At 48.8% G+C, this 27,189-nt stretch overlaps 1 protein-coding gene across 1 annotated transcript in view; it reads right to left on the bottom strand.

Moving 5' to 3' along the window:
* The window catches only part of LOC133774296 (baculoviral IAP repeat-containing protein 1-like), a 40,329-nt gene extending 16,865 nt beyond the window's left edge, over positions 1 to 23,464 (bottom strand). Inside the window, exons 1-9 of the mRNA XM_062211941.1 lie at positions 22,897 to 23,464; positions 21,110 to 21,209; positions 18,479 to 18,560; positions 16,616 to 16,667; positions 14,054 to 14,173; positions 11,702 to 11,801; positions 4,134 to 4,215; positions 3,183 to 3,240; positions 564 to 2,816 (exon numbers count right to left, since the gene is read on the bottom strand). Of these exons, the coding sequence (XP_062067925.1) occupies positions 564 to 2,816; positions 3,183 to 3,240; positions 4,134 to 4,215; positions 11,702 to 11,801; positions 14,054 to 14,173; positions 16,616 to 16,667; positions 18,479 to 18,560; positions 21,110 to 21,209; positions 22,897 to 23,464 (3,415 nt within the window). The remainder of the gene's footprint in view (positions 1 to 563; positions 2,817 to 3,182; positions 3,241 to 4,133; positions 4,216 to 11,701; positions 11,802 to 14,053; positions 14,174 to 16,615; positions 16,668 to 18,478; positions 18,561 to 21,109; positions 21,210 to 22,896) is intronic.
* Positions 23,465 to 27,189: the final 3,725 nt, after the last annotated feature.

The raw sequence follows: 27,189 nt of genomic DNA, 5'->3' as shown, positions 1-27,189 counted from the left end.
CCAGGTGCATTAGCAGGGAACTGGATCGGAAGTAGAGCAACCAGGACTTGAGCCGGCGCCCATATGGGATGCCGGCACCATAGGAGCAGCTTTACTCACTACGCCACAGCGCCGGCCCCTTATATCTAATCTGTTAAGGAGCATTTATGGGGCCGGCACTGTGGCTCAGCAGATTAAGCCTGTGGCTCCAGTTGGAGTCTCGGCTGCTCCACTTCTGATCCAGCTCACTGCTAATGCACCTGGGAGAGCAGCGGAAGATGGCCCAAGTGCTTGGGCCCTTGCGCACACATGGGACCCAAAAAAAAAAGGTCCTGGCTCCTGGCTTCAGCCTAACACAGCCCTGGTCATTGCAGCCATTTGGGGTGTGAACCAGCGGATGGAAGATTCTCTCTCTCGCTCTGTCTCTCCTTCTCTCTCTCTGTAACTCTACCTTGCAAATAAATAAATCTTTTTATTTTAAAGGAGCATTTATGTTCTTGTGCCTACAGACGTTTTCATCCACCTAAAGCTAACAGTGGGGAAACAGAATCACACATGGGAATGGTCACCTAAAACATAGTTACCTTGTAACTGGGGCGTCCCCTCAACGTGAAGTGATTCCAGGGAAGGCAGGGTGAGAAGCAGTTCCTGCTCCTCTGGGCTGAGCTCAGCATTGCCTATGGAGCACCTGGTGACGGAGGCCTTACACAGCTCCAGAGCTGGACGGATGCTTTCAATAAAGCCTCTGCTGTGGCTTAAATGGAGTTCGATGTGCTGCGAAGCTGAGAAAGCCGCCGTTAGAGCCCTGAGCGTGTCCTGGTCCACGGCGTCGGCCCTGGTCACGTGGACTTGCAGGAGCGGAATCTTGGGCTGCTTTGGAGAGAGTTTCCAGTAGCCGGCACCGAGGTCCGGTGGTGCCTGGCGTCGGATCTTCAGGAAGTTCTTCAAGCTCTCCTCTTTTTCAGCCAGCTCCTGCTCCCAGTCCTTCATGGGTTCAAAGACCGAGGCGTAGTCCTGATCTATAGTCGGTGCCTGCGATTTGTCCAAGCATGCTGCCATGACTGAAAAATCTGGCCTAGGCTCCCCTTTCACTCCTTGTATCAAGACCTGGATACTCCTCAATAGCAACAGGCTTTCTGGGTGGTCGAAAAAGTACTGTAACTGCAGTACCTTCCAGGTCAGGGTCCTCCCTCGAAGGAATTCCAGAACGAATGGAGAACACGCGGCCACGGTGTCGCTTTGATAAGCGATTTTTAAGGCGAGACTCAGGAAGTGTTCTGAAACCAGTGAAAAGTAAGCTTGCGGAGATACTTGCCACAGGCTCCTAAATATTTGCATCTTCTCTGACATCCTCGGATGCCGCTTCGCGTAGTCATCATCTTCAGATATAATCTCCAATGATGCTTCATTACTCATCAACTGGAGCAAGTGAGATACAATTTTCGGTCCCGCCTTTGTTGAAGTGTGACTAGAGATGTAGTTTAAGAAATTGGCATAGGGACTTACAGCCATGATGGATGAGTCAATGTGTCTCAAATAAAAAAGTCCCAAATCTTGGTCCTCCTGCCTGTCCGAATCCAGGAGTTCAATCAACCTCATCCCAGCAAGAAATTCCTGAAATGCAGGATTTAAGAACCGGTAGACTGGTCTCAGTCTCTGGGCTGAGAATCTGCTCATCAGGCTCATGGTCAGCTCTTCATCTTCATCAACCCCTGCTTCTGTGAGCTCACTGCCATCAAACTCATAGCAAGACGCAAAAAACCCTTTCAAGGCCAGCTCGCCGCAGGAGGACACGGTTGCTTTCAGAAGTTCAGCGGAAGTGCTGTGCTTTAAGGAAAGGCATTCCATGTAGCACCTGAACACCGCATCGTCGTCAAAGGACTGGTGGAACGGACGCCGAAACCAGTCGGCACAGACCGCAGCCACAAAGAGGGGGGTTTTCTGAATTCCCTGCAAATCCTCATTCATTCCGAAGTGAACCATAAACCTCTGCAGACGGCTGATGTTATGCAAAAAGAACGTCCGTAGTATGTAGACGGTGTTGTAGAAAGGGAACGCCGTGATCTCCAGAGTCCTGTCCAGGTAGCGGCGAAGGGCCCTGGCCCTGTTTGTGCGGACGGCGATCAGTACGCAGGTCTGTGACAAGTGGTTCTTTTGAATCAGTTTCTCTATGACTTGGGGGAGCGAACACATTTCCTTGTAATCATCCAAAAGGAATAAGACTTGATTCTTCAACTGCTGGATGATGGTTCGCAGGCACATTTCAGTAACAGATCCCTCTGTCCCTAGGAGTTGGCTGCAAATGATGCTGGCAAGTCCCTGGTCCGGTCTGGTCGAACCAAGGGACAGGTAGAAGACCAGCTGGAAGCGGTTTAACAAGGGACAGCATCCTGACGCCCATAGAAAAGCTATCTTCTTTAGCAGCACCGTCTTCCCACTGCCAGCTTCGCCCTCCACGCACATGACAGAGTTCAAGGCGGCCAAGGCCTCATGTAATGCCACAGGCTCTTGCATGGGGCTGCTGACATGCTTTGTGACAATGGACAGGTCACAGCCCAGCAAGGGGTCCGTGGCTAGACTGGAGGAGACCTCGAGCAGAGTCATGCGGCGGAAAGTGGCGTCAGTGTAGGCTGCTCTCAGCTGCTCACTCAGACTCTTTGCCTCCTGAAGCCACTGGGCTTCACCCTGCATCCTCTCTGTGGCGGGAAGACAGGGGCACGGCTGGGCACCACGTGCACATCTCTCAATCCTAATACCATTCTGCCCATCCGCTATGGGTGGATTGGGACCTGCTGTGGCCTTCTGATTCCCAGATTTCAATCCTTTCACAGTGCTTCCTACAAAATCAGAATGGGGGGGGGGGGTTCTATGCCAAAGGTACCTCACTTGGCACGGGGTCCTAGACATCAGGTGCACCTAGTAGGAACACCATGGAATTCTATAATCTCCCATGACTGTTGCTTTAAACACTGTTTTGTTTGCATCTGAGACTCACTGACCACTATCAGTTTGGTCCTGCGTCCACTCTGGAGATGTTACAAGAATCCCGACTGCCCTCACACAGAACGCGCTCCATTCCAACACTGCTTCTCTCTAGGAGCTCTCTGGACAATTCCAACTCATCACTCTTGTCAAATCCCCACCCCTAAACAACTAGATTTACACATATATATAATCCCATTGTGCTACTTCAAGGATCTTACCTGGCCCTGTAGAATTAAATTCTACTGATTCCTTGGGACTGCTTCCCTTGGTGGATTCCTTTGAAAAATAAAAGCCCTTATTGAATCAAAATTTGCATCAGAGCATGGGACATTGTGTTATAAATGGGGACCGAACATCTTCTAAACCCAGCCCATCCTCGGGTATGCATGGTGATTGAAGGGGGGTGTGTCCCAGATATGAAACAATCTGCACACATCTGTGAGAGGGGGTGTTCCCAGATGGTACACATAGGCTACACCCCATGGGTGAGTCCTATCCTTGCTCATCAGACTCATGGAGTCTACAGCAAGAACCCGTCAAAAACTCTAACGTGCAGCCTCTGTCCTGAGTTATTCCCTACATTTTTAATATTACATAAACTTTCCTCCTCCCATGTCACTTTCTGATTCATGAATATGAAAGGTGGATTGAGTGCATAACAGTCTGCTTTTTCTTCCTGTGGCACGAACGTTACATACCTAACACACAGCTCCAAAATCAGATGGTGGGGATGTGTGTGTGTAGTAAGGGGACAGCGACCTGTAGCTTAGAGAACAGTGTAGATAGGTCAACCTGTTATCTAGGTTTCTTCTTTGGTTAAAGAAACAGACCTTCCGAGCCTTGAACAAAGCCAAGTGGAAGGTCAGGCCTCACTGCCTTCCAAGTGGGAGATCCCACGTGGGACCCAGCAGGCTGCATGCAGCTCAGCCCTGAGTGTGACAGACTCAACTCTGCAGCAGGAGGGACAGACCACATGTTTCCTGAAGCCGGGCCTTGGGTCACTGGCTCACCCTGTTCCTCCCGACCACACCCGATGTGTGATGGTTACTCAGTAGATATTTGTAGAATTTATTTATTATCTATGATGAGTTATCCCTGTTCAGAAGAGCTTTCAGTCACATACATGATCATGGACAGCTGAAAACAAGCAGGATGGTAGGGGTCATTACCGTTAATTCAGGAAGTTCACCATGGCCTTCAAGGTCTGGAGCCACTTGTGCAGAAGACTTCAAAGTTTGGAGAAACTGACAACTAAACACAAAGGGTAACAGTTATAAAACCAGTTATAGGCAATTAAACATTTGCTTCACATTGGGTTGTAAAAAGTCCTGCTGGAGTTTCAGGGGGCAAAGATTAAGTATAAGACTAACATTTCCAGGTGTTCTCTGTGGCTCTCGGCCATAGAAAGTGGTTTATGAAGTGATGGTGAGGATATCTAGGAAATTTGGTGGAATGAGTACATATTTAATGCTCATCCATGGAACCAATAAAAATGAACTTAAAGAATCAAAAGAGAGGGAGAGAGAGAAGAAAATTCCTCCACTTACAGATCCCAAAACACAAAAAAGGAAAAACTGGTGAAATCCAAATAAAGGCTGGAATTTGGTTAACAGAAAGGGACCACTGCAGCAACTCCAAACTTCAACAAAGGTACCATGGTAACGTAAGACGCCAGCATCAGAAGAAGCTGGGTAAGTTAATATGCATATGTAGAAACTCTTGGGGGCCAGCACTGTGGTGCAGTAGGTTAATCCTCTGCCTGCAGTGCCAGCATCCCATATGAGCGCTGGTTCTAATCCCAGCTGCTCCTCTTCCCATTCAGCTCTCTGCTATGGCCTGGGAAATCAGTAGAAGATGGCCCAAGTCCTTGGGCCCCTGCACCCACGTGGGAGACCAGGAAGAGGCTCCTGGCTCCTGGCTTTGGATTGGCGTAGCTCCGGCCGTTGCGGCCATTTGGGGAGTAAACCAGTGGACGGAAGACGTTTCTCTCTGTCTCTCCCTCTCACTGTCTGTATCTCTACTTCTGAAATAAATAAATAAATCTTTAAAAAGAAAAAGAAACTCTGTGTTATGCTATTTCTTCTGTAAATGTTATTATTCCCAAATAAAAAGATTATTTTTTTCTAGAAAACTCTTATCAATATCTAAACTGAAAACTATCACAAACATACTCTCTAAAATCCATTTGCCACACAGCAAGAAACTGGGATGCAAACACCTTCTAAACTCAGGTATGATGTCTGCTGAACTAAGAGAGAAAATTCAAGAAAGCTTTACCTGCAAGTATTGACTCTGACAGGTGAGAACCGTAAATGTGGGGAGGTCAACAGAAAAAACTAGAAGCATCAACTGTCTCGGGCCCATCTCCACACTATGGAATCACAGGCGAGCAGCAGGTCAAGCAAGGGGAGAGTTCATTTCATCTTCCTTAGATGACTTCAAGATGAGACCAAGAACACAAGCATAGCAACAGAAAAACAGCAAGGAGGACTTTTCCTATTTCTGTCCAAGATCAGCCACAGAGAGACAAATCAAGAGACAAATAGACCCATCAAGCAAAAGGGTAATGAAAGAAGGTAAAATATAGACTTTTTCATGCAACCAAACCCAGTAAAGCGAGTTGCCAGAGAACCTGCTCCACAAAGAGTGTGAAAGGAAACTGTTCAGCTAGCAGGAAATTTATATGATGAGGAAACTTGAATTTACCCCTAGGAAAGAAGAGTGTCAGGAATGGTAACTAAGTGGGTAAATACAAATGACATCTTTTCGCTGCTTATAAAAGTACTTTAAAAGATAATTTTTTAGTGTCTGGCATTTGGCACAGTGAGTTAAGCCCCTGCCTATGACACCAGCATCCCATACCGGAGCACCAGTTCCACTTCTTCTTCTTTTTTTTTTTTTAAAGACAGAGCTACAGAGAGAGGTAGAGACAGAGAGAGAGATCTTCTATCCGATGGTTCACTCCCCAAATGGCCGCAATGGCCGGAGCTGCACCAATCCGAAGCCAGGAACCAAGGAGCTTCCTCTGGGCCTCCCACATGGGTGCAGGGGCCCAAGCACTTGGGCCATCTTCTACTGTTATCCCAGGCCATAGCAGAGAGCTGGATCAGAAGAGGAACAGCTGGGACTAGAACCAGTGCCCATATGCGATGCTGGCACTGCAGGCCAGGGCTTTAAGCCACTGCACCACAGTGCCAGCCCCTCATTAATTCCATTTTCTGTGAACTTATTAAAGAAATTATTTGAGAGACAGAGAAAGCACCCATCCATGGGATTAGTCCCCAAATGTCTGCCACGGATATAACTGGGCCAGGCTGAAGCTCAATTCAAGTCTCCCATGTGGGTGGCATGAACCCAACTACTTGAGATACCTTCTGCCTCCTCCATAGTGTGTACTAGCAGGAAGCTGGATTTGGGAGTGGAGCCAGGACTCGAACCCAAGCACTCTGATACGGGATGCGTGTTTGCCAATCGCTGGTTACCTTAAAGGCCACATACCTGCCCCTTGTAAAGCATCATAAATGTATAATAACAGCACAAAGTATTAAGAGGAGAGACATGGAACTGTACTGTTGTATGGTTCATATATTTTCTGTTAAGTTTTAGTCCTTTTTGAAGATGACTATGCTATATTAAACATGCCTATCATAAAACCTAGAGAAAGTACTAAAAAGACAAAGATGAATAGCTAATACATCAAAAATGTCGATAAAATTAAGTATTAAAAATACTCAAGCTTTTAAAAGTGCAGTTATTTGCAAAGAAACTAAAAAAAAAATTGTACAACTGACTGAAATAAAACATTTGGGATAAATTTAGTGGGGAGATTGGAATCTCCAAAAGACTTTAACATCTTCCTCCTAATTTTAAGAGTTCAAATTTCCTGTTTTAGTACCTAATAATTGTCACTGCATACTATGCCAGATGATAAAATACCTATTTTTAAAACAAAATCTATATATTAACTTTCTGTAAACTATCATATTGTGCAATCAAAATTAAGAGTTCTTTGGTATGAAAACAATATTTAGAGCCTGCAGCTAACTTTCAAGACAGACTTAGTTTTGAGGGTGGTGCTCTCATGAAAATAAGTAAGAGTGGGTTTAATATTTTGTATGTTTGTATATTTTGTACCTGTTTTTCTGTTCTTTGTATGGCAGTATGTAGATAGTGTGTTAAGTTCCTACAGAATTTCTCCTTAAAAACTTTGCTAATATTCTTGTGCAACTGCGTTTTGAATAAGGCCATGGCAGTGTTAAAAACAAACCAAAAGGGGGCCGGTGCTGTGGCACAGCGGGTTAAGTTGCTGTCTGCAGTTCCAGCATCCCATGGGGTGCAGATTCGAGTTCCGGCTGCTCCACTTCCGATCCAGCTCCCTGTTAATGTGCCTGGGAAAGCAGCAGAAGATGGCCCAAGTGCTTGGGAAGCCGCACCCACATGGGAGACCTGGAAGAAGCTCCTGGCTCCTGGCTTTGGCCTGGCCCAGTCCTGGCCATTGTAGCCATTTGGGGAATGAACCAGAGGATGGAAGACCTCTATCAGCCTCTGTCTCTCCCCCTCTGTAACTCTGCCTTTCAAATAAACAAATAAATCTTTAAAACAAACAAAAAATACACTACTCCTGATTGTTCTTTACTGTTTCTGACTACCCTGTTTTGTCTGTGACTGCTGTAACTTAAAGTTTTTGAAACTGAATTGCTTCAAATAAACTAAAGATTTGTTATTAAAAGACAAAAGTACTCAAACCCCAAAAAGTCAGGAAAAGAAAAAAAAAAGAAAGAAGAGATGGAACAAAAAGAAAATGAATGCCAAAATATTTATCAACAATTACATTAATATTGTACACATACTCATTTTTCTTATAACAGATATTGTGAGACTGATAAAAAAGCAAGACCCAACTTTGCTGCTACAAGAAGTTCACTTACAATATAATTGCAGATATATAAGAATTAAAATGATTTTAGGGCTGGTGCCGTGGCTTAACAGGCTAATTCTCTGTCTTGCGGCGCCGGCACACCGGGTTCTAGTCCTGGTCGGGGCACCGATCCTGTCCCGGTTGCCCCTCTTCCAGGCCAGCTCTCTGCTGTGGCCAGGGAGTGCAGTGGAGGATGGCCCAAGTCCTTGGGCCCTGCACCCCATGGGAGACCAGGATAAGCACCTGGCTCCTGCCATCGGAACAGCGTGGTGCGCCGGCCGCAGCGTGCCTACTGCGGCGGCCATTGGAGGGTGAACCAACGACAAAAGGAAGACCTTTCTCTCTGTCTCCCTCTACTGTCCACTCTGCCTGTCAAAAAAAAATGATTTTAAAAAAGATATAACTTGTAAAAACTAATTCTAAAAACGCTGGAGGGGCTGGCACTGCGGCGTAGAAGGTTAAGCCTCTGTCTGCGACACTGGCATCCCATAAGAGTGCTGGTTTGTGTCCCAGCTGCTCCTCTTCAGATCCAGCTCGCTGTTAATGTGCCTGGGAAAGCAGCAGAAGATGGTCCAAGTGCTTGAGCAGCTGCATCCACATGGGAGGCCTAGAAGAAGCTCCTGGTTCCCGGCTTTGCAGCCATTTGGGGAGTGACCCAGTGGATAGAAGATTCTCTCTCTCTCTCTCTCTCTCTCTCTCTCTCTCTCCCTCTCTCTCACTTTCTCTCTCTCTGTGTGTGTGTCTCTACCTTTCAAATAAATAAATAAATCTTTTAGAAAAGCTGAAGTGGCAATATTAATATCAGATAAAGACTTAAGAATAAAGAATACTCTGGGGGCCAGAGAAGTGGTATAGTGGGCAAAGCCTCCACCTGTGGTACTGGCATCCCATATGGATGTTGGTTCGAGTCCTAGCTGCTTCTCTTCCAATCCTGCTCTCTGCTATAGCCTATAAAAGCAGTGGAAGATGGCCCAAGTGTTTGGATCCCTGTACCTACATGGAGATCTGGGGAAAGCTCCTGGCTCCTGGCTTCGGGTCAGCCCAGCTCTGACCATTGCTGCCATCTGTGGCGTGAACCAACTGCTAGAATCTCTCTCTATCTCTCCCTGTCTCTTTCTGTAGCTCTGCCTTTCAAATAAATAAATTTAAAAAAAATCAGAAGGGGTGGGGGTTATTTGGCGTAGTGGTTAAAAGGACCACATCCCATAGTTGAACACTCACCTGTAGCTCCTGACTCCGGCTTCCTACTAATGTAGCTTATGGAAAACATCAGTAACAGCTAAAGTAACTCAATTACTCCGCCCCTGTGGGAGACCCGGACTGAGCTCCTGCCTCGGCTTTGGCCCCGGCACAGCTCTGGCCATTATGGGCACTTGGGGAATGAACCAACAGATGAGAGCTCTCTCTCTCACTGTCTGTCTCTTTGTCCACCTCAACTAAATAAATTGAAAATATTTAAGAAAAAGATTCAGAGCTTGTGCATTGCGGCACAGTGGGTTAAGCACCGGCTTCCCATTTAAGTGTTGATTCAAGTCCCAGCTGCTCCGCTTCCAGCACCCTGCTAATATCTTGCGAAAGCAGAAGATGCCTTTAGTACTTGGGCCCCTGACACTCGTGAGGGAAGCCCAGATGGGAGTTCCAGGCTCCTGGTTATAGCCTGCCCCAGCCCCAGCCATTGCAGCCATTTCAGGGAGTGAACCAACAGATGAAAGATCTCTCTCTCAGCCTCTCCCCTTCTCTCTGTAACTCTGCCTTTTAAACAAAAAAATTATTTTTAAATAAATTAAAAAATTTTAAGTTAAAACATGTCTCTCTTATGCAGATTTCCCAGGGAACCGTGGAGGAATGTCCCATCAAAACAAGTCATAAACCTAGAGGAGGGCCGGCGCCGCAGTTCACTAGGCTAATCCTCCATCTGTGGCGCTGGCACACTGGGTTCTAGTCCCGGTCAGGGTGCCGGATTCTATCCCGGTTGCCCCTCTTCCAGGCCAGCTCTCTGCTATGGCCGGGAGTGCAGTGGAGGATGGCCCAAGTCCTTGGGCCCTGCACCCGCATGGGAGACCAGGAGAAGCACCTGGCTCCTGCCTTTGGATCAGTACAGTGCACCAGCCGCAGCGCGCCGGCCATGGCAGCCATTGGAGGGTGAACCAACGGCAAAAAGGAAGACCTTTCTCTCTGTCTCTCTCTCTCACTGTCCACTCTGCCTGTCAAAAAAAAAAAAAAAAAAAAAGAGAGAGAGAGAAGCAGAGGCAAGGATGTGGCGTCTCAAATAGTGGCTTAACAGCTACACCACAACACCTGCTTCTATACTAAAAAAAACAAAAAAAACTAAAGGAGGATGAGATTGGCTCCAAGAAGCACGAGACACAACACTGGAGAATCTCCCGGATGTCAGGATCCCAGGGTCCCAGGAAGACTGTAAGACAATATTGCATTCATATTGCAACAGGGTAGAAGATGTCAGTGAGTCTCCTTCAAGAAGATGAAAATGATGATATATTTGATTAGTCTGAATGGCATGAGGGGAGGTTTAAACATTTGGGAGAATTTGAATATGAACTGGTACTAAGTACACTTTAAAAGCTAAGCAGATTGCTTTAATTTATGGAGGGAAAAAACGGAAATGTATTGACAAAGATATAGAGAAGCCTCCTACATTGCTGCTGGCAACATAAAATGGTGCAAACAGGGTTCAGCATTGTGGTGCAGGGGGTTAAGCTACTGCTTGCGATGCCAACATTCCATATCAGAATGCCAGTTCAAGCCCCGGTTGCTCAATTTCGCATCTAGTTCCCTAATAGGCCTGGGAAGGCAATGAAACATGGCCCAAGTGCTTGGGCCCCTGCCATCTACATGGAATATACAGATGGAGCTCTAGGCCGGCGCCGCGGCTCACTAGGCTAAGCCTCTGCCTGCGGCACTGGCACACCAGGTTCTAGTCCCGGTCGGGGCGCCAGATTCTGTCTCAGTCGCCCCTCTTCCAGGCCAGCTCTCTGCTGTGGCCCGGGAGTGCAGTGGAGGATGGCCCAAGTCCTTGGGCCCTGCACCTGCATGGGAGACCAGGAGAAGCACCTGGCTCCTGCCTTCGGATCAGTGCGGTGTGCCGGCCGCAGCGGCCATTAGAGGGTGAACCAATGGTAAAGGAAGACCATTCTCTCTGTCTCTCTCTCTCACTGTCCACTCTGCCTGTCAAAAAATTAAACAAGCAAACAAACAAACAGATGGATCTCTGGTTTCCCTAGCTTCCACCTGACCCAGGCCTGGCTGTTCCCAGCATTTGTAGAGAAAACCAATGGATAAAATCTCTCTCTCTCTCTCTCTCTTTGCCTTTCCAAAAAAAAATGAAAAAATTTTAAAAACAGAAAAAAATTAATTTATAGATAAAATTGGGGGACAGATTCTTTTTTTAAAAAAATAAAAGATTTATTTATTTATTTGAAAGGCAGAGTTACAGAGAGGCAGAGGCAGCATGCATAAGAGAGAGAAGTCTTCCATCTGCTGGTTCGTTATCCAAATGGCTGCAATGTCTGGAGCTGAGCTGAGCTGAGCCGATCCAATCTGAAGCCAGGATCCAGGAGATTCTTCCAGGTCTCCCACACAGGTGCAGGGGCCCCAGCACTTGGGCCATCTTCTACTGTTTTCCCAGGCCATAGCAGAGCGGGATTAGAAGTGGAGCAGCCAGGACTCAAACTGGTGCCCATATGGGATGCTGGCACTGCAGGTGGCGGCTTTACCCACTGTGCCACAGTACCACGCTGGGAACAGGAGGGCAGATTCTTAAAGTGAATCCAAATTCCAACAAACATTTGTTGTACTCACTTGGGAAAATACTTGGTATGATCTTCCAAGGGGTCATCACCTTCTTTCCAATTCTTAAGACATCCTCCACAGAAAAAACACTGGACGACGTCCTCTATACCTAGAAGGAATGCAGCGTCCTCAGTGCCACCAGCATGTGTCTTTGGCAAGTGACGAGCAGGTGATAACCACCAGACCTTTACCACTGCAACCTTACTCGCTTCTCCAATTGGATTTTGTGGCAAAGTCACTGGTTGAATCACCAGAGAAGCAGTATTCTTCTATTTGAAAGGCTGACAGAGGAAATCTTTAATCTGCTGGCTTATTCCCTAAATGGCCATAACAGCTGGAGCTGGGCCAGACTGAAGCCAGGAGCCCGAAACTCTATCTGGGTCTCCCACATGGGTGCAGGGGCCTAAGTACTTGGGCTATCACCTGTTGCTTTCCTGGGCACATGGCAGGGAGCTGGATTGGAAATAAAGAGCCAGGACTTCTTTTTTTTTTAAGATTTATTTATTTGAAAGTCTAAGTTACAAAGAGAGAGAAGGAAAGGCAGAGAGAGAAAGGTCTTTCATCTGCTGGTTCACTCCCCAAATGGAGCTGGATGAGTCTGAAGCCAGGATCCGGGAGCTTCTTCCAGATCTCCCACGTGGGTGCAGGGGCCTAAGGACTTGGACCATCTTCCACTGCTTTCCCAGGCCATAGCAGAGAGCTGGATCAGAAGAGGAGCAGCTGGGACTCAAACTGGCGCACATAGGGGATGCTGGTGCTTCAGGCCAGGCATTAATCCGCTGTGCCACAGCGTGGCCCCCAAGAGCCCGGATTTGTACTAGCACTCTAGTATGAGATGCCAGTGCTGCAACACTGGATTAAGCTGCTGTACCACAAAACCCACCCCAGGGCACTCTCTTTTGAGGCTTAAGACTGTGAGACATTAGGAGCTTTTGTGAATGCAGCACAGGCATCCCATACCGGCACTGGTTGGAGTCCTGGCTGCTCCACTTCTGATCCAGCTCTCTGTTATGGCTTGGGAAAGCAGAGGAAGATGTCCCTAGTGCTTGGGCCCCTGTAACTGCATGGGAGACCCGGAAGAAGCTCCTGGCTCCTGGCTTTGGAATGGCCCAGCTCTGGCTGTTGCAGCCATCTGGGGAGTGAACCAGCGAATGGAAGACCTCTATCTCTGTCTCTCCCTCTCTGTAATTCTACCTCTCACATAAATAAAGTCTTAAAAAAAAGTTTTTGTGCCAGTGCATTGTGTGTGTTAGGGAAAGTGACAAGGGCATGCCTCTGTTCGCGGCTGCTCTGTGGTGGCTACTTGGCTCCTCAGCTGATGTACCTGGTCTCTAGCTCATGTGTTCGTGTGTGTGTGCTCAGAGGAAAGCCCTCAGGGCACCCAGGAATGGCACAGCTCCCTCCCTGTGCTCACCTTGCTGTACCCCAGGCAGAGATCTCGCTGAAGGGAACCAGATGACCTGGCAGATGAGAGGGTGCAGCTTGCCAAGGACCAGCAGTGAGCTGGTGGGGGACTCCGCGTGCTTTGGAACCATGAGAATGCATGGTGCTGATTTGCTCCACCAGAGTGTGGCAAAGACCGCCACCCATGGCAGCACTGTTTCTCAGTCTCTCACGGCTGGGCAGTTCCCCGCCCAGGAAACTGGTTAGGCTCCCCACTCTTCTTCCAGCTAGATGTGGCCGTGTGACAATGGTATGATAGAGAGCAAGGAGCACTGGTGGTCGCCGTGCAGCAGGTACAGAGCGCCATGTCCAGTCCTGGCAGCTTCTCTTGCCATCCAACTCCCTAATGTGCCTGGGAAGGCAGCGGACAATGGCCTGAGTGCTTGGTCCCCTGTACCTACATGAGAGGCCCAGATGGAGTTCCAGCTCCTGGCTTGGCTTGGCACATCCTTGACCAATGCAGCCATTTGAGGAGTGAACAAGCAAATGAAAGATTCTCTCTCTCTCTCTCTCTCTCTCTCTCTCTCTCTCTCTCTCTCTCTCCTTCTCTGTAACTCTGCATTTCAAATAAATAAAAAAATTTAAATAAAATAAAGAAATATAAGCAGCACCCTGTGATAGTTTCTGGGAGCTTTCCAGGGGGTAGGAGATCAATGTGTAGAAAGAGAAAGATGTGATCATTATCCCCAAGCGAAGACATGCACTCCCGGTCAGTCCAAACTTTAGGCTTTCAAGTCCAGAGCTTCACCACCTATGACAGGTGTGGAAAACTGGGAGAGGAGGCAGCAAAAAGAAGGGATCCCGCAGGAGCAGTGAGAAGAGCGGACACTATTGCGTGTGAGTGCGGGCAGCCCGGGATGGCACAGTCTGTGTGGGGCGTGAGGTCGAGCGAACGAGGAGCACACTGTGTGGACTCACCTGTGTAGAAAAGACCCGCTCGGGCCAGAGCCGCAGCCCCTACAGGTGACTTGTGGGGCCAGTTCTTAAAGGAATCCCGCCGGAGGTCTTCGTTAGCAAAGACGCTGTCGTTGCCATAAGCTGGAAGAGAAGGCGCAAGTTGAGTCCAGCGGGCCCTAGCACCCAGCCCTTCCTGTGTTCAGGTGGAAGGATCTCAGCTCACGGGCGGAGTGGGCCTAAGAGCAATTACAGGCAGGGTGAGAAGAGAAGGAAGGGACATACGGGGGCAACACGGACCACCTGCTGGACTTGCGGTGGTCTTATTGTTGTGTGTGTTTGAAACTGCCCATCCTAAAACAAGTTTCGAAATGATCTCTTTATCATCTAGCATCAAAAGAAAGCTAGAAAAACAAAAAATAGAGGAGAGTCCCCTGCTGCCAAAGTCAGTGTCAAGATTTGAAGACTGGGGCCGGCGCTGTGGTGACTTAGGCTCATGCCTGCACTGCCGGCTTCCCACATGGGCACCTGCTGGGGTCCCGATTGATCCACTTCCAACCTAGCTGCCTGCTCATGGCCTAGGAAAAGCATCAGAAGACGGCCCAAGTCCTTTGGCCCCTGCACCCACATGGGAGACCTGGATAAATAAATCTCTCTCTTTTTTTTAAAGATCCATTTATTTGAAAGAGTTACACAGAGAGAGGAGAGGCAGAGAGAGAGAGAGAGAGAGAGAGGCCTTCCATCTGCTAGTTCTCTCCCCAATTGGCCACAACAGCCAGAGCTGCGCCGATCCGAAGCCAGGAGCCAGGAGCTTCTTCTGGGTCTCCCACATGGGTGCAGGGGCCCAAGGACTTGGGCCATCTTCTACTGCTTCCCCAGGCCATAGCAGAGAGCTGGATGGAAAGTGGAGCAGCCGGGTCTCAAACCGGCACCCCTGTGAGATGCCAGCGCTTCAGGCCAGGGTGTTAACCCACTGCACCACAGCGCCGGCCCCATAAATCTCTTTTTTTGAAAGAAACTAAAACAAGCAAACAAACAAAAAGATTTGAGGACGGCTGCCTTCGTTGTGGCTCCCTAAGAACAGACAGGTTAATTTCTTGTTTTCCGGGATGGCCACTCTGGCCCTAAACCTCACCTCTGTCTTCTGCCAGCCGTGGGGACTTGAAAACTAAACTTGCATTAACTTGGTTTTACAAATTTCCTGAATGTGAAGGCGTCCTTTAGTGTTCCGTGTAATCCCGGGGTTCTGGCTGTCATTTCATATGGAATCCGCCTTTACTTTATAGCACATCGAGCTGTTTAAGAGTGTTTTCAAAAACATTTTATCCAGAATTTTTTTTTTTTTTTTTTTTTTGGACAGGCAGAGTTAGGCAGTGAGAGAGAGAGAGACAGAGAGAAAGGTCTTCCTTCCGTTGGTTCACCCCCCAATGGCTGCTGCAGCCGGCGCACTGCACCAATCCGAAGCCAGGAGCCAGGTGCTTCCTCCTGGTCTCCCATGTGGGTGCAGGACCCAAGGACCTGGGCCATCCTCCACTGCACTCCCGGGCCACAGCAGAGAGCTGGGCTGGAAGAGGAGCAACTGGGACAGAACCGGCGCCCCAACCGGGACTAGAACCTGGTGTGCCGGCGCCGCAGGCAGAGGATTAGCCTAATGAGCCACGGTGCTGGCCTTATTGAGATTTTTTAAAGAGTTTTATTTATTTATTTATTTATTTATTTATTTATTTGAAGGGCAGAGTTACAGAGAGGCAGAGGCAGAGAGCGAGAGCGAGATAGAGAGAGATCCGTCTTCCATCCACTAGGTTCACTCCCCAAATGGCTGCAATGTCCAAATCTGGGCCAATCCAGAGCCAGGAGCCAGGAACTTCTCCTGGTCTCCCACATGGTGCAGGGCCCAAGGACTTGGGCCATCCTCCACTGCTTTCCCAGGCCACAGCAGAGAGCTGGATTGGAAGTAGAGCAGCCAAGACTCAAGCCGACACCCACATGGGATGCCAGCAATGCAGGTGGCGGCTTTACCCACTACGTCACAGTGCCGGCCCCTCCAGAAATTTTAGTTGTTTGAACAGAAGGGTCAAGTCCAGGAACCAATACTACCTAATAAACATTAGGCCATCCATACTAAAAAAATACAGCACACCACAAGACCAGAAATCCCTCAATAATGGTTTTTAAAAATAGAGTTATGGCACTGTAAAATGAGACAGAAAAATGGATGTGGACAGGTTAAAAAGTAAAGACAGGGACCGGCCGGCGCTGCGGCTCACTAGGCTAATCCTCCGCCTTGCGGCGCCGGCACACCGGGTTCTAGTCCCGGTCGGGGCACCGATCCTGTCCCGGTTGCCAGGAGAAGCACCTGGCTCCTGCCTTCGGATCAGCGCGATGTGCCAGCCGCAGCGCGCTACCGCGGCGGCCATTGGAGGGTGAACCAATGGCAAAGGAAGACCTTTCTCTATCTGTCTCTCTCTCACTGTCCACTCTGCCTGTCAAAAATTAAAAAAAAAAAAAAAAGACAGGGACCAAAAAAGAAACCAAAACAGAAGAAGAAATAGAGAAGCGGAAGCTTTGAATCTGTCTGAACTTTACCTGACGGCATCGGTAATTCTCTTTGCACCCAGGACTTCAAAAAATGTTCTCCCTGAAAGAAATGGCATTCAGGCAATGAAATGTCTGACTTATTAAAGTATTCGCCTATCTGCGAGCAAGAACTGGGAGAGCCTCCTCCCCCAGCGTGGAGGGAGGCGCAGGGTTGCCGGAGGGCCGTTCCCTTAGTTCTGATTTCTGTCGCTGCTGGAACTGTTTTCTCTCAGTGCAAAATAACCACAGCAAAACCCACGCATGTCTACCGTGACCAACAGGAAACCTTCTCCCGGTCACGTTTTCCAGAGACCCAGCTGAGAAGCGGAGCTGCACTCAGACACCACCGATGCGCATTGACACAGGGAGGACCCTCAACCCAGAAGGGCGCCAGGTGCTGCGCAACTGATGCAGCTCGGATAACCACATCCATCCGCTTTCCCAGGAAACCCCTTCCTGTCCGACTCTCACCCTGTTCTTGACAGGGTTCTGGTCTTCTGGGTCTTGTCAGCCAATACATTCTCTCTTTTTCCTTAAGTCAGTTTGAGTTGGGTTTTCCATCACTTGCCCCTAGGAAATCCTTACCAATAAAAGATAAATACAGCTGGCGCTGTGGCTCAACAGGCTAATCCTCCGCCTTGCGGCGCCAGCACACCGGGTTCTAGTCCCAGTCGGGGCGCCGGATTCTGTCCCGATTGCCCCTCTTCCAGGCCAGCTCTCTGCTGTGGCCCGGGAAGGCAGTGGAGGATGGCCTAAGTCCTTGGGCCCTGCACCCCATGGGAGACCAGGAGAAGCACCTGGCTCCTGCCTTCGGATCTGCGCGGTGCGCCGGCCACAGCGGCCATTGGAGGGTGAACCAACGGCAAAAGGAAGACCTTTCTCTCTGTCTCTCTCTCTCTCACTGTCCACTCTGCCTGTCAAAAAAAAAAAAAAAAAAAAAGATAAGTAACTAGAGAGTGGGCCTAGCCTCGTGGTTAATACTGGAGTACCTGAATTGCTTTCCTATCACTGGCTCCTGACTCCAGCTAACTACCAATGCAGTAGCAACAGCTCAAGTAATTGGGTTGTTGACACCCATGTGGGAGACCTGGGTTGGGGTCCCGACTCCTAGCCTGAGGCAGCTCAGGCTGTGTGGCATCTGTGCACAGGTGCCCTCTCTGTCTCTCTGCCTATCTCAGAGCCACCTCTGAGGCCCTCTGTGCGTGGTGGTGCCAGGTCAGCAGATCCTCAGATGGCGGCAGCCAAGGGAAGCTGGGAGGTGACCTCCGTCAAAGAGAGCAAGATTACCAGGAAGGCAGGCAGAACCAATCAAATGCCAACTCTGGACAAAGAAATTCTAAGGGGTCCAGTTCAAAAAGAGAGTGGGATTTTTTTTTTTTTTTTTTGACAGGCAGAGTGGACAGTGAGAGAGAGACAGAGAGAAAGGTCTTCCTTTTTGCCGTTGGTTCACCCTCCAATGGCCACTGTGGCCGGCGCACTGCGCTGATCCGAAGACAGGAGCCAGGCGCTTCTCCTGGTCTCCCATGCGGGTGCAGGGCCCAAGGACTTGGGCCATCCTCCATTGACTTCCCGGGCCACAGCAGAGAGCTGTCCTGGAAGAGGGGCAACCGGGACAGAATCCGGCGCTCCAACCGGGACTAGAACCCGGTGTGCCGGCGCCGCAAGGTGGAGGATTAGTCTGTTAAGCCATGGCGCTGGCAGGATTTTTTTTTTTTTTTTTTTAACTCTGCAGAAGAGAGGCAAGGGAATAAAATGTGAAGGAGGGAAACAAACAGAACCCATGGCTGAAAAAGGAAGTCGTCCCCTTCTGATTCACATATTATTTGGTCATCAAAATACAACTTGAGAAAACATTTTGTTGTTACAAATTACCGTCACGTCAACAAATCCCTCGTAGCTTTGAATATACTGGATAATTTCTTCTGAAGTCTTCTTACTTTGAAGAAATTCACATCTACAATTGATAATTATAATTAAAGCGTACCCAACACTATGACAGACATATATGACAATAAACTTTTGTTAAGAAGTATTGAATTGCTGAATCTTCTTTTTTTATATAAAGATTTATTTTTATTTATTTGAAAGAATTTCAGAGGGCGGTAGAGACAGAGAGAGAGGTGTTCCATTCGCTGGTTCACTCCCCAGATGGCCACAACGCCCGGAGCTGCACCCATCTGAAGCCAGGAGCCAGGAGCCTCCTTCAGGTCTCCCATGTGAGTGCAGGGGCCCAAGGACTTGGGCCAACCCTCACTGCTAGCCCAGGCCATAGCAGAGAGCTGGATCGGAAGAGGAGCAGCCGGGACCAGAACCAGCACCCATATGGGCTGCCGGCGCCCAAGGCCAGGTTGTTAACGGTGCTGAGCCACATCGCCGGTCCCATTGAATTTTCTTGAACTTCCCTGGAACTGTCAGAAACTGGGGCCAGAGTTGGGCATTTAGCTGGGTAGTTAAGATGCCCACATTCCAAATCAGAGTGCTGGGGATTGAGTCCTGACTACTCTACTTCCAATCCAGCTTCCTACTAACGCACCTGGGAGGCAGTGGACAACGGCCCATGTACTTGGGTCCCTGCCGCCCATGTGGGAAACCTGGATGGAGTTCCAGCCTCTTGATTTTGGTCTGGCCCATTGCTGGCTATTGTGTGCACTGGACGGGAGTGAACCAGCACATGGAAGATCTCTCTCTATCTCTCCCTCTCTCTATCACTCTGCCTTTCAAGTAAATAAGTAAATAGAATCTTTGAAAAATTCTTCCAGCAGTATATGAAACCATTTGCAATATTTTTTTTTTTTGACAGGCAGAGTTAGACAGTGAGAGAGAGACAGAGAGAAAGGTCTTCCTTTCATTGCTTCACCTCTCAGATGGCTGCTACGGCCGGTACGCTGCGCCGATCCGAAGCCAGGAGCCAGGTGCTTCCTCCTGGTCTCCCACGCGGGTGCAGGGCCCAAGCACTTGGGCCATCTTCCACTGCCTTCCCGGGCCACAGCAGAGAGCTGGACTGGAAGAGGAGCAACCGGGACAGAATCCAGCGCCCCAACCGGGACTAGAACCCGGGGTGCTGGCGCCACAGGCGGAGGAGTAGCCTAGTGAGCCGCGGTGCTGGCCCATTTGCAATATTTTAAATATTGTATTTACTGGGGCCAGCGCTGTGGTGCAGCAGGTTAAAGCCCTGGCCTGAAGCGCCAGCATCCCCTGTAGACGCCAGTTCAACTCCTGGCTGCTCCTCTTCCGATCCAGCTCTCTGCTGTGGCCCAGAAAAGCAGTAGAAGATGGCCCAAGTCCTTGGGACCTGCCCCCGCGTGGGAGACCCAGAAGAGACTCCTGGCTTAGGATTGGCACAGCTCCAGCCATTGTAACCATCTGGGGAGTGAACCAGTGAATGGAAGAACCTCTCTTTCTGTCTCTACCTCTCTCTGTAACTCTGTTTTTCAAATAAATAAAATAAATCTTTTTTTTTTTTTTTGACAGGCAGAGTGGACAGTCAGAGAGAGAGACAGACAGAAAGGTCTTCCTTTTGCCATTGGTTCACTCTCCAATGGCCGCTGCGGTTGGCATGATGCGGCCGGCGCACCGCGCTGATCCGATGGCAGGAGCCAGGTGCTTCTCCTGGTCTCCCATGGGGTGCAGGGCCCAAGCACTTGGGCCTCCTCCACTGCACTCCCTGGCCACAGCAGAGAGCTGGCCTGGAAGAGGGGCAACCGGGACAGGACTGGTGCCCCGACCGGGACTAGAACCCGGTGTGCCGGCGCCGCAAGGCGGAGGATTAGCCTAGTGAGCCGCGGCGCCGGCCTAATAAAATAAATCTTTAAAAAAATTTTGAAAAATATTGTATTTACTTTCCAACTTTATACACCATTTTATACAATCCCTGTGTAAATTATCATTTGTTAGTTAAGGCACTCATGAAACTTCTTGGCAAAACTATCTTAGTGTTTGGGATAATAAAACAACATTGAAAAATTATATAAAGTAATATAATTTAAGCTTTTTATGGTGTAATCATGCCTTTCCTGCTTGAATAACTTCTAAGGTGTTCCAGGTTTGGAAAGGGGACAATCAGAACTGAAGGTGGTTCTTTCCTCTGTTTTTGTCTTAAAAAAAATAAACTTGAACATTCTTTTTTTTTTTTTTTCTTTGACAGGCAGAGTGGACAGAGAGAGAGAGAGAGAGAGAGAGACAGAGAGAAAGGTCTTCCTTTTCCGTTGGTTCACCCTTCAATGGCCGCTGCGGCCAGCACACCGCGCTGATCCGAAGGCAGGAGCCAGGTGCTTCTCCTGGTCTCCCATGCAGGTGCAGGGCCCAAGCACTTGGGCCATCCTCCACTGCACTCCCGGGCCACAGCAGAGAGCTGGACTGGAAGAGGGGCAACCGGGACAGAATCCGGCGCCCCGACCAGGACTAGAACCCTGGGTGCCAGTGCCTCAGGCAGAGGATTAGCCTAGTGAGCCGCGGCGGCGGCCAAACCTGAACATTCTAAGCAAAACACATTCATCCACTTACTTGGGGAACCACTTGGCGTGTTCCTTCCAAGGATCATCTCCTTCTTCCCAGTTTCCCAAACATCCACCGCAGGAAAAGCACTGCACAATGTCCCTTTTACCTGCACAGGAAGGACAACAGTTCAGTTGCCCAGCAGTGGCACCAGGGGTGTGTCGCCAGAGGTGACTGTTGTGTATATGAGGGAGATACGCTCCAGCTCGTCCCCTAGCTCAGCTCATCTGGCTGTCTCTTCATCCACCGCCTTGCTGCCCGGAAGCACCACTGTCCACGCTGTGAAATCCCTCCCCTTGGCCACAGCACACTTCACAGGCGGAACCCTAAACTGTCTACCTCAATATGCCTGACCCCTCTCTCCCCGAGCTGGCGTTTTGTTTTGTTTTTAAAGATTTATATTTATTTGAAAGTCAGAGTTACACAGAGAGAAGGAGAGGCAGAGAGATAGAGATAGAGATAGAGATAGAGAGAGAGAGAGGTCTTCCATCCGCTGGTTCACTCCCCAAATGGAAGCAATGGCCACAACAGCTGGAGCTGCAAGGATCTGAAGCCAGGAGTTAGGAGCTACTTCCCATGTGGGTGCAGGGACTCAAGGACTTGGGCCATCTTCTACTGCTTTCCCAGGCCACAGCAGAGAGCTGGACCAGAAGTGGAGAAGCTGGGACTAGAACCGGTGCCCATATGGGATGCCGGCACTGCAAGTGGCGGCTTTACCTGCTATGCCACAGCACCAGCCCCCAGAGTTGGCATTTTGTTATCTGAGCTTCCAGGGCCAGAGTGATGGAGGCAGAGCAGCACCATTAAAAGACCGCGTGTTTGGCATTGCCATGACAACGTTGGTTCTATATTATAGAAATGCAGGCACATTTTGTAAATGTTTCAAGCTTCAGTGAACCCGGTTGTAAAATGAGGGTAAAGGAACAACTTGGTTGGATTAGGATTAGTGCTCAACCCATGCCTAGCATAAAGTAGTTATTCAGTTATTCACATCTGTTATGATATCCATAGTGTGGCTAGGATAAGCCAAAGAAAGAGCAATTTTCTGAAAGGCAATTTTCCCTATTGGAGTTAGACTTCATATTAAAACAAATAAACAATACCCTCCTTTCTCCACCCCTCCCCCACCGCCAGTACTGCAGAAATGAAAAGAGCCCAGGAAAGATGATGTAAGAGCAATAGGAGGGGTTGGTACTGTGGTGCAGAAGGTTAAGACACCACCTGCAGTGCCAGCATCCCATATGGGCATCGGTTCTAGTCCCAGCTTCTCCACTTCTGGTCCAGCTCTCTGCTGTGGCCTGGGAAAGCAGTGGAAGATGGCCCAAGTGCTTGGACTCCTGCACCCGTGTAGGAGACCTGGAAGAAGCTCCCAGATCCTGGCTTCAGACTGGCCCAGCTCCAGCTGTCTTGGCCATTTGGGGAGTGAACCAGTGGATGGAAGACCTTTCTCTCTGTCTCACCCTCTCTCTCTCTCTGCCTCTCTGTAACTCTGCCTTTCAAATAAATGAATAAAATTGTTAAAAAAAAAAAAAAAGCAATAGAGAGCTGCTCATGGGGGAAGAGACCGATGTCAGGGGGACATCATGGTCCCTTCTCGGAGCCTTTAGGGATACGGCAGGTACTGTCCAAGGTCCAGATTAAACAAAAGGACGTTTATTGTTTTATAAATGTTTTTGCAAATTCACACATGCGGAACCTGGTATAAAGCAGAGCCAAAGTAAGCAAGTGAAGAGAGATTCACAGAGTGTGGCCCAAACAGCTGAAAGCTGGAAGCTGACCCTCAAACCCCGCGTTACCCGTGAAGACGAAGCCGGCGGCGGAGAGCGCCCGCGGGGATATCCCTTGGACATAAAAGGGCCAGAGCCGGAAGGAGCCGAGTCTGGCCTCCTCATCTTGGCTCCTCACGTGGTGGGCGCTCAGCTCGCCCCCTGGACTCTTCACCCTGACATCATACTTGGCGATGTTCCCCACATCTTTGCCCGAAAGGAACTCGCAGTCTGGCCCTAACTCCCTGTGGTTGTCCAGGGGCCGTCTCCGGAGCCTGGAGCCGCAGAGGATCAAGCCGCAGCAGAAGCACTGAACCCTGTTTTTGGTCCCGGTGAAATAAAACCCGGCCGCGGCCATCTCCTGCGGGGTCCAGGAGCTGTACGGGTGATAGGTCACGAAGGTCTGCAGCCTCTTGGCTTCGCTGCGCATTTGCGGGCGGAAGCCTCTCTCCATCCCCTCGCGGTCTTTCTCTTCCTCCTCTTCCATTTCCTTTACAAACTGAACCGCATCTATGCCCAGGAGCACCGACAGCTCCGGCAGCAAATCGTAATCGAACCGGGAAATCCTGTCCTGGGAAGCCCTCTCGGGGGCGGCCATCTTCTGAGAAGGGACAGAAGAGCTGGTTGGCGGCTCCTGGTGACTGCTCGCTGCAGGAGCTCTTCCTGGTGTTCCGGATGAAGCTGGGAATTGAAGGGATGCCTGGGTTTTCAAGGCCAAAGAGAATTGGTTTAGGAAATGATCAAACGTCTTCCAAAAATCCTACTCCTTTCTTTCCTTTTTTTTTTTTTTTTTTTTTTAATATTTACTTATGTATGTGAAAGGCAGCGTGACACAGAGAGGGAGAGAGAGCGAGATCTTCTGTCTGCTGGTTCACTGCCCCAGTGACTGCAACAGCCAGGGCTAGGCCAGGCAGGAGCCAGGAGCCAGGAGCTGCATCCCGGTCTCCCACTTGGGTGCGGGGGCCCAGCACTTTGGCCATCCTCTGCTGTTTTTCCAGATGCAATAGTAGGGAGCTGGATCAGAAGTAGAGCAGTGGAGCTGGTGCTGTGGCATAGCGGGTTGGGGCCCAGGCCTGCAGCACCAGCATCCCATATAGACGCTGGTTCAAGTCCCGACTGCTCCACTTCCCATCCCGCTCTCTGCTGTGGCCTGGGAAGGCAGTGGAGGATGGCCCAGGTGCTTGAGCCCCTGCACCTGTGTAGGAGACCCAGAAGAGACTCCTGGCTTCGGATTGGCACAGCTCTGGCTGTTGCAGACATTTGGAAAGTGAACCAGCAGATGGAGGACCTCTGTCTCTCTCTACCTCTCTCTGTAACTCTGTCTTTCAAATAAATAAAATAAATCTTAAAAGAAAAAAAAAAAAACAGAGCAGTAGGGACTGGAATTCATGCTCTGATATGGGATGCCCCAATAATATTTATATTAAAGTACTTGAGTAGGTTTAGGTAATTGTATTCCTATCTATAATCTAAAGTTAAAAACAGATAAACACCAGATTTTCATGAAATTTCTTTCTTCAAAGGCCTGGGTAAGGGAAGTGTTCCTCATTCACAGATCATGTCCATTCCAATAATGTATCAGGGAGACACAACAGAATAATCAAGTAAAATTTTCTCACACAAATTCCTACTTTGAGCCATGTTTCACTTTTTAATTTTATTTTTTAGGATTTATTTATTTGAAATTGAGAGTTACAGAGAGAAGGAGAGAGACAGAGGGAGAGAGAGAGATTTTCCATTAGCTGGTTTGCTCCCCAGTGGCCACAACAGCCAAGGTTGGGCCAGGTTGAAGCCAAGAGCCAGGAGCTTCTTCCAGGTCTCCGACATGAATGGCAGGGACCCAAACTTTGGCCATCCTCCACTGCTCTCCCAGGCACATTAGCAAGGATCTAGATCAGAAGGAGCAGCCAGGACTCGAACTGACACCCATATGGGATGCCGGCGTCACAGTCAGCTTCACTCGCTATGCCACAATGCTGGCCTCTGAGCCATGTTTCACTTTTTAAATAAGTTTTATTGATATTGATTCATACACCATAAAATTTATCCATCTAACATATAGAATTCGGTGGATTTTAGCATATGTGTAGACTTGTGCAACATTCAGCATAGTTTAGAACATTTTCATCACACCCAAGAGAAACCCATACCATTAGCACTTGCTTCCCAATGCTTCTAGCTCTTGCAACTGTAGATATAACTTCTATCTACAGATTTGCTATTTTGGACATTTCATATGAATTAACTCATACAGTAGGTGATCCTCTGTGTCTGGTTGCTTTCACTTGGCATATTATTTTGAAGGTACATGTTATAGATGCATTAGTACTTCATACCCATTTGCACTGTCAAGTCTATTCCACTATATAGATATACCCATTTGTTTTCCCATTCATCAACCTGGTTGGCACACATTTGGGTGTTTACACTTTTTGGCTATTATAAATAATGCTGCTGTGTGCATTCATGTAAAAACTTTTTTTTCCTAGTATTTATTTATTTGAAAGGCAGAGTTACAGAGAGAGAAAGAGAGAGAGAGAGAGAGAGGTATCTTCCATCCACTGGTTTACTCCCCAAATGGCCACAAAAGATTGGGCTGGACCAGGCCAGAGCCAGGAGCCTGGAACTCTATCTGTGTCTCCCACATGGGTAGCAGGGGCCTAAGCACTTGGGCCATCTTCTGCTGCTTCCCCAGGTGCAGTAGCAGGGAGCTGTATCGAAGTGGAGCAACTGGGACTTGAACCAGAGCTCATATGGGATATACATCACAGCAGCTCCTCATGTAAACATTTTCATGTGAATATTTTTTGTTCTTCACCCTACCGTTGCACTGTCATATCACACGAGTTAACTGCCCATTAACTTTTCGTTAGCAGGTTGATATATGACAATAAATTGTGCACCATGGCTCAGTAATGCCAGTAGTTTTTTCACCACTGTCAGACCATTTTATCTGTACCAGTGGAGAGTCCTCAGGTCCCTGTTGAGTGACATCAAGAGACCCTGGCCATCTTCTTCTTCATGTCACACTGCTTTTGTGTCATCTGAAGAATTTTTCTTAATTCATCAGGTTTAGGATAAATAAGGCATCTGTTGTGGACTTTTTACAGTTTGAGGAGTTGGTGGAGCAGATAGACAACTGTAATGAATCATCTGATAGTCATACACTAAAATGTTGGGAGCGGGACCAGCATCATGGCATAGTGGGTAAAGCCGCCACCTGCAGCGTCAGTTCATGTCCTGGCTGCTCCACTTCTGATCCAGCACTCTGCTAATGGCCTGGGAAAGGTTTTGGAAGATGGCCCAAGTGTTGTTTGGGTTCCTGCAGTCACGTGGGAGACCCGGATGAAGCTCCTGGCTTCAGCCTGGCCCAACCCTGGCCTTGTAGCCATCTGCGGAGTAAACCAGCAGATGGAAGATCTTTCTTTCTCTGTCTTTCCCTCTCTCTCTCTGTAATTCTGACTTTCATATAAATAAATAAATAAATCTTTTTTAAAAATAAAATATTTTTAGTAGTAACCCCATTTCTTTCCTTCTTTCTCGTATTATTTCTAATCATCCACCTAAACATTCCCAACTGGTTGACTTGTCCTGAGGTTTTTTCTTAGTCTATTGTTTCTTTCTCTTGTGCTATATTGATTTCTCTTGGTCATTCTGCACAGTTTGGAGCAAATGTGGTAGAAGGGCTGCAACGGCCACACTCCCAAGATCCCGCTCTCCCACTGTAAGGCCACACAGGGTCTAAGCATTTTTTTTTTTTTTTTATGACAGGCAGAGTGGACAGTGAGAGAGAGAGAGAGAAAGGTCTTCCTTTGCTGTTGGTTCACTCTCCAATGGCTGCCGCGGCCGGCACGCTGCAGCCGGCGCACCACGCTGGTCCAAAGCCAGGAGCCAGGTGCTTATCCTGGTCTCCCATGTGGGTGCAGGGCCCAAAGATTTGGGCCATCCTGCACTGCACTCCCTGGCCATGGCAGAAAGCTGGTCTGGAGGAGGGGCAACCAGGACAGAATCCGGCGCCCCAACCGGGACTAGAACCTGGAGTGCCGGCACTGCAAGGTGGAGGATTAGCCTAGTGAGCCTCGGCACCGGCCAAGGGTCTAAGCAATTTTAAGCCCTGCGGCTCTTTCTTCATTCCTTTCATTTTGCCAAGATCCAGTATTCTTGGCTGACTTACTCTGTGTCTGAATTTTTATACATCAGTTTAGCTATGACTTCTGACTTCACATCACCACCTTCAAGTTCACTGATAGGCTTTCCCTCCCAGCAAGAGCAATGCAAGCCAGGGATGCCAGAGCAACCCGCCAGCACCAGCGGCTCTGAATC

Source organism: Lepus europaeus, chromosome 15, assembly GCF_033115175.1.
Source record: "Lepus europaeus isolate LE1 chromosome 15, mLepTim1.pri, whole genome shotgun sequence".
Lineage (NCBI taxonomy): Eukaryota > Metazoa > Chordata > Mammalia > Lagomorpha > Leporidae > Lepus > Lepus europaeus.
This window is presented reverse-complemented; position numbering and strand designations above follow the sequence as displayed.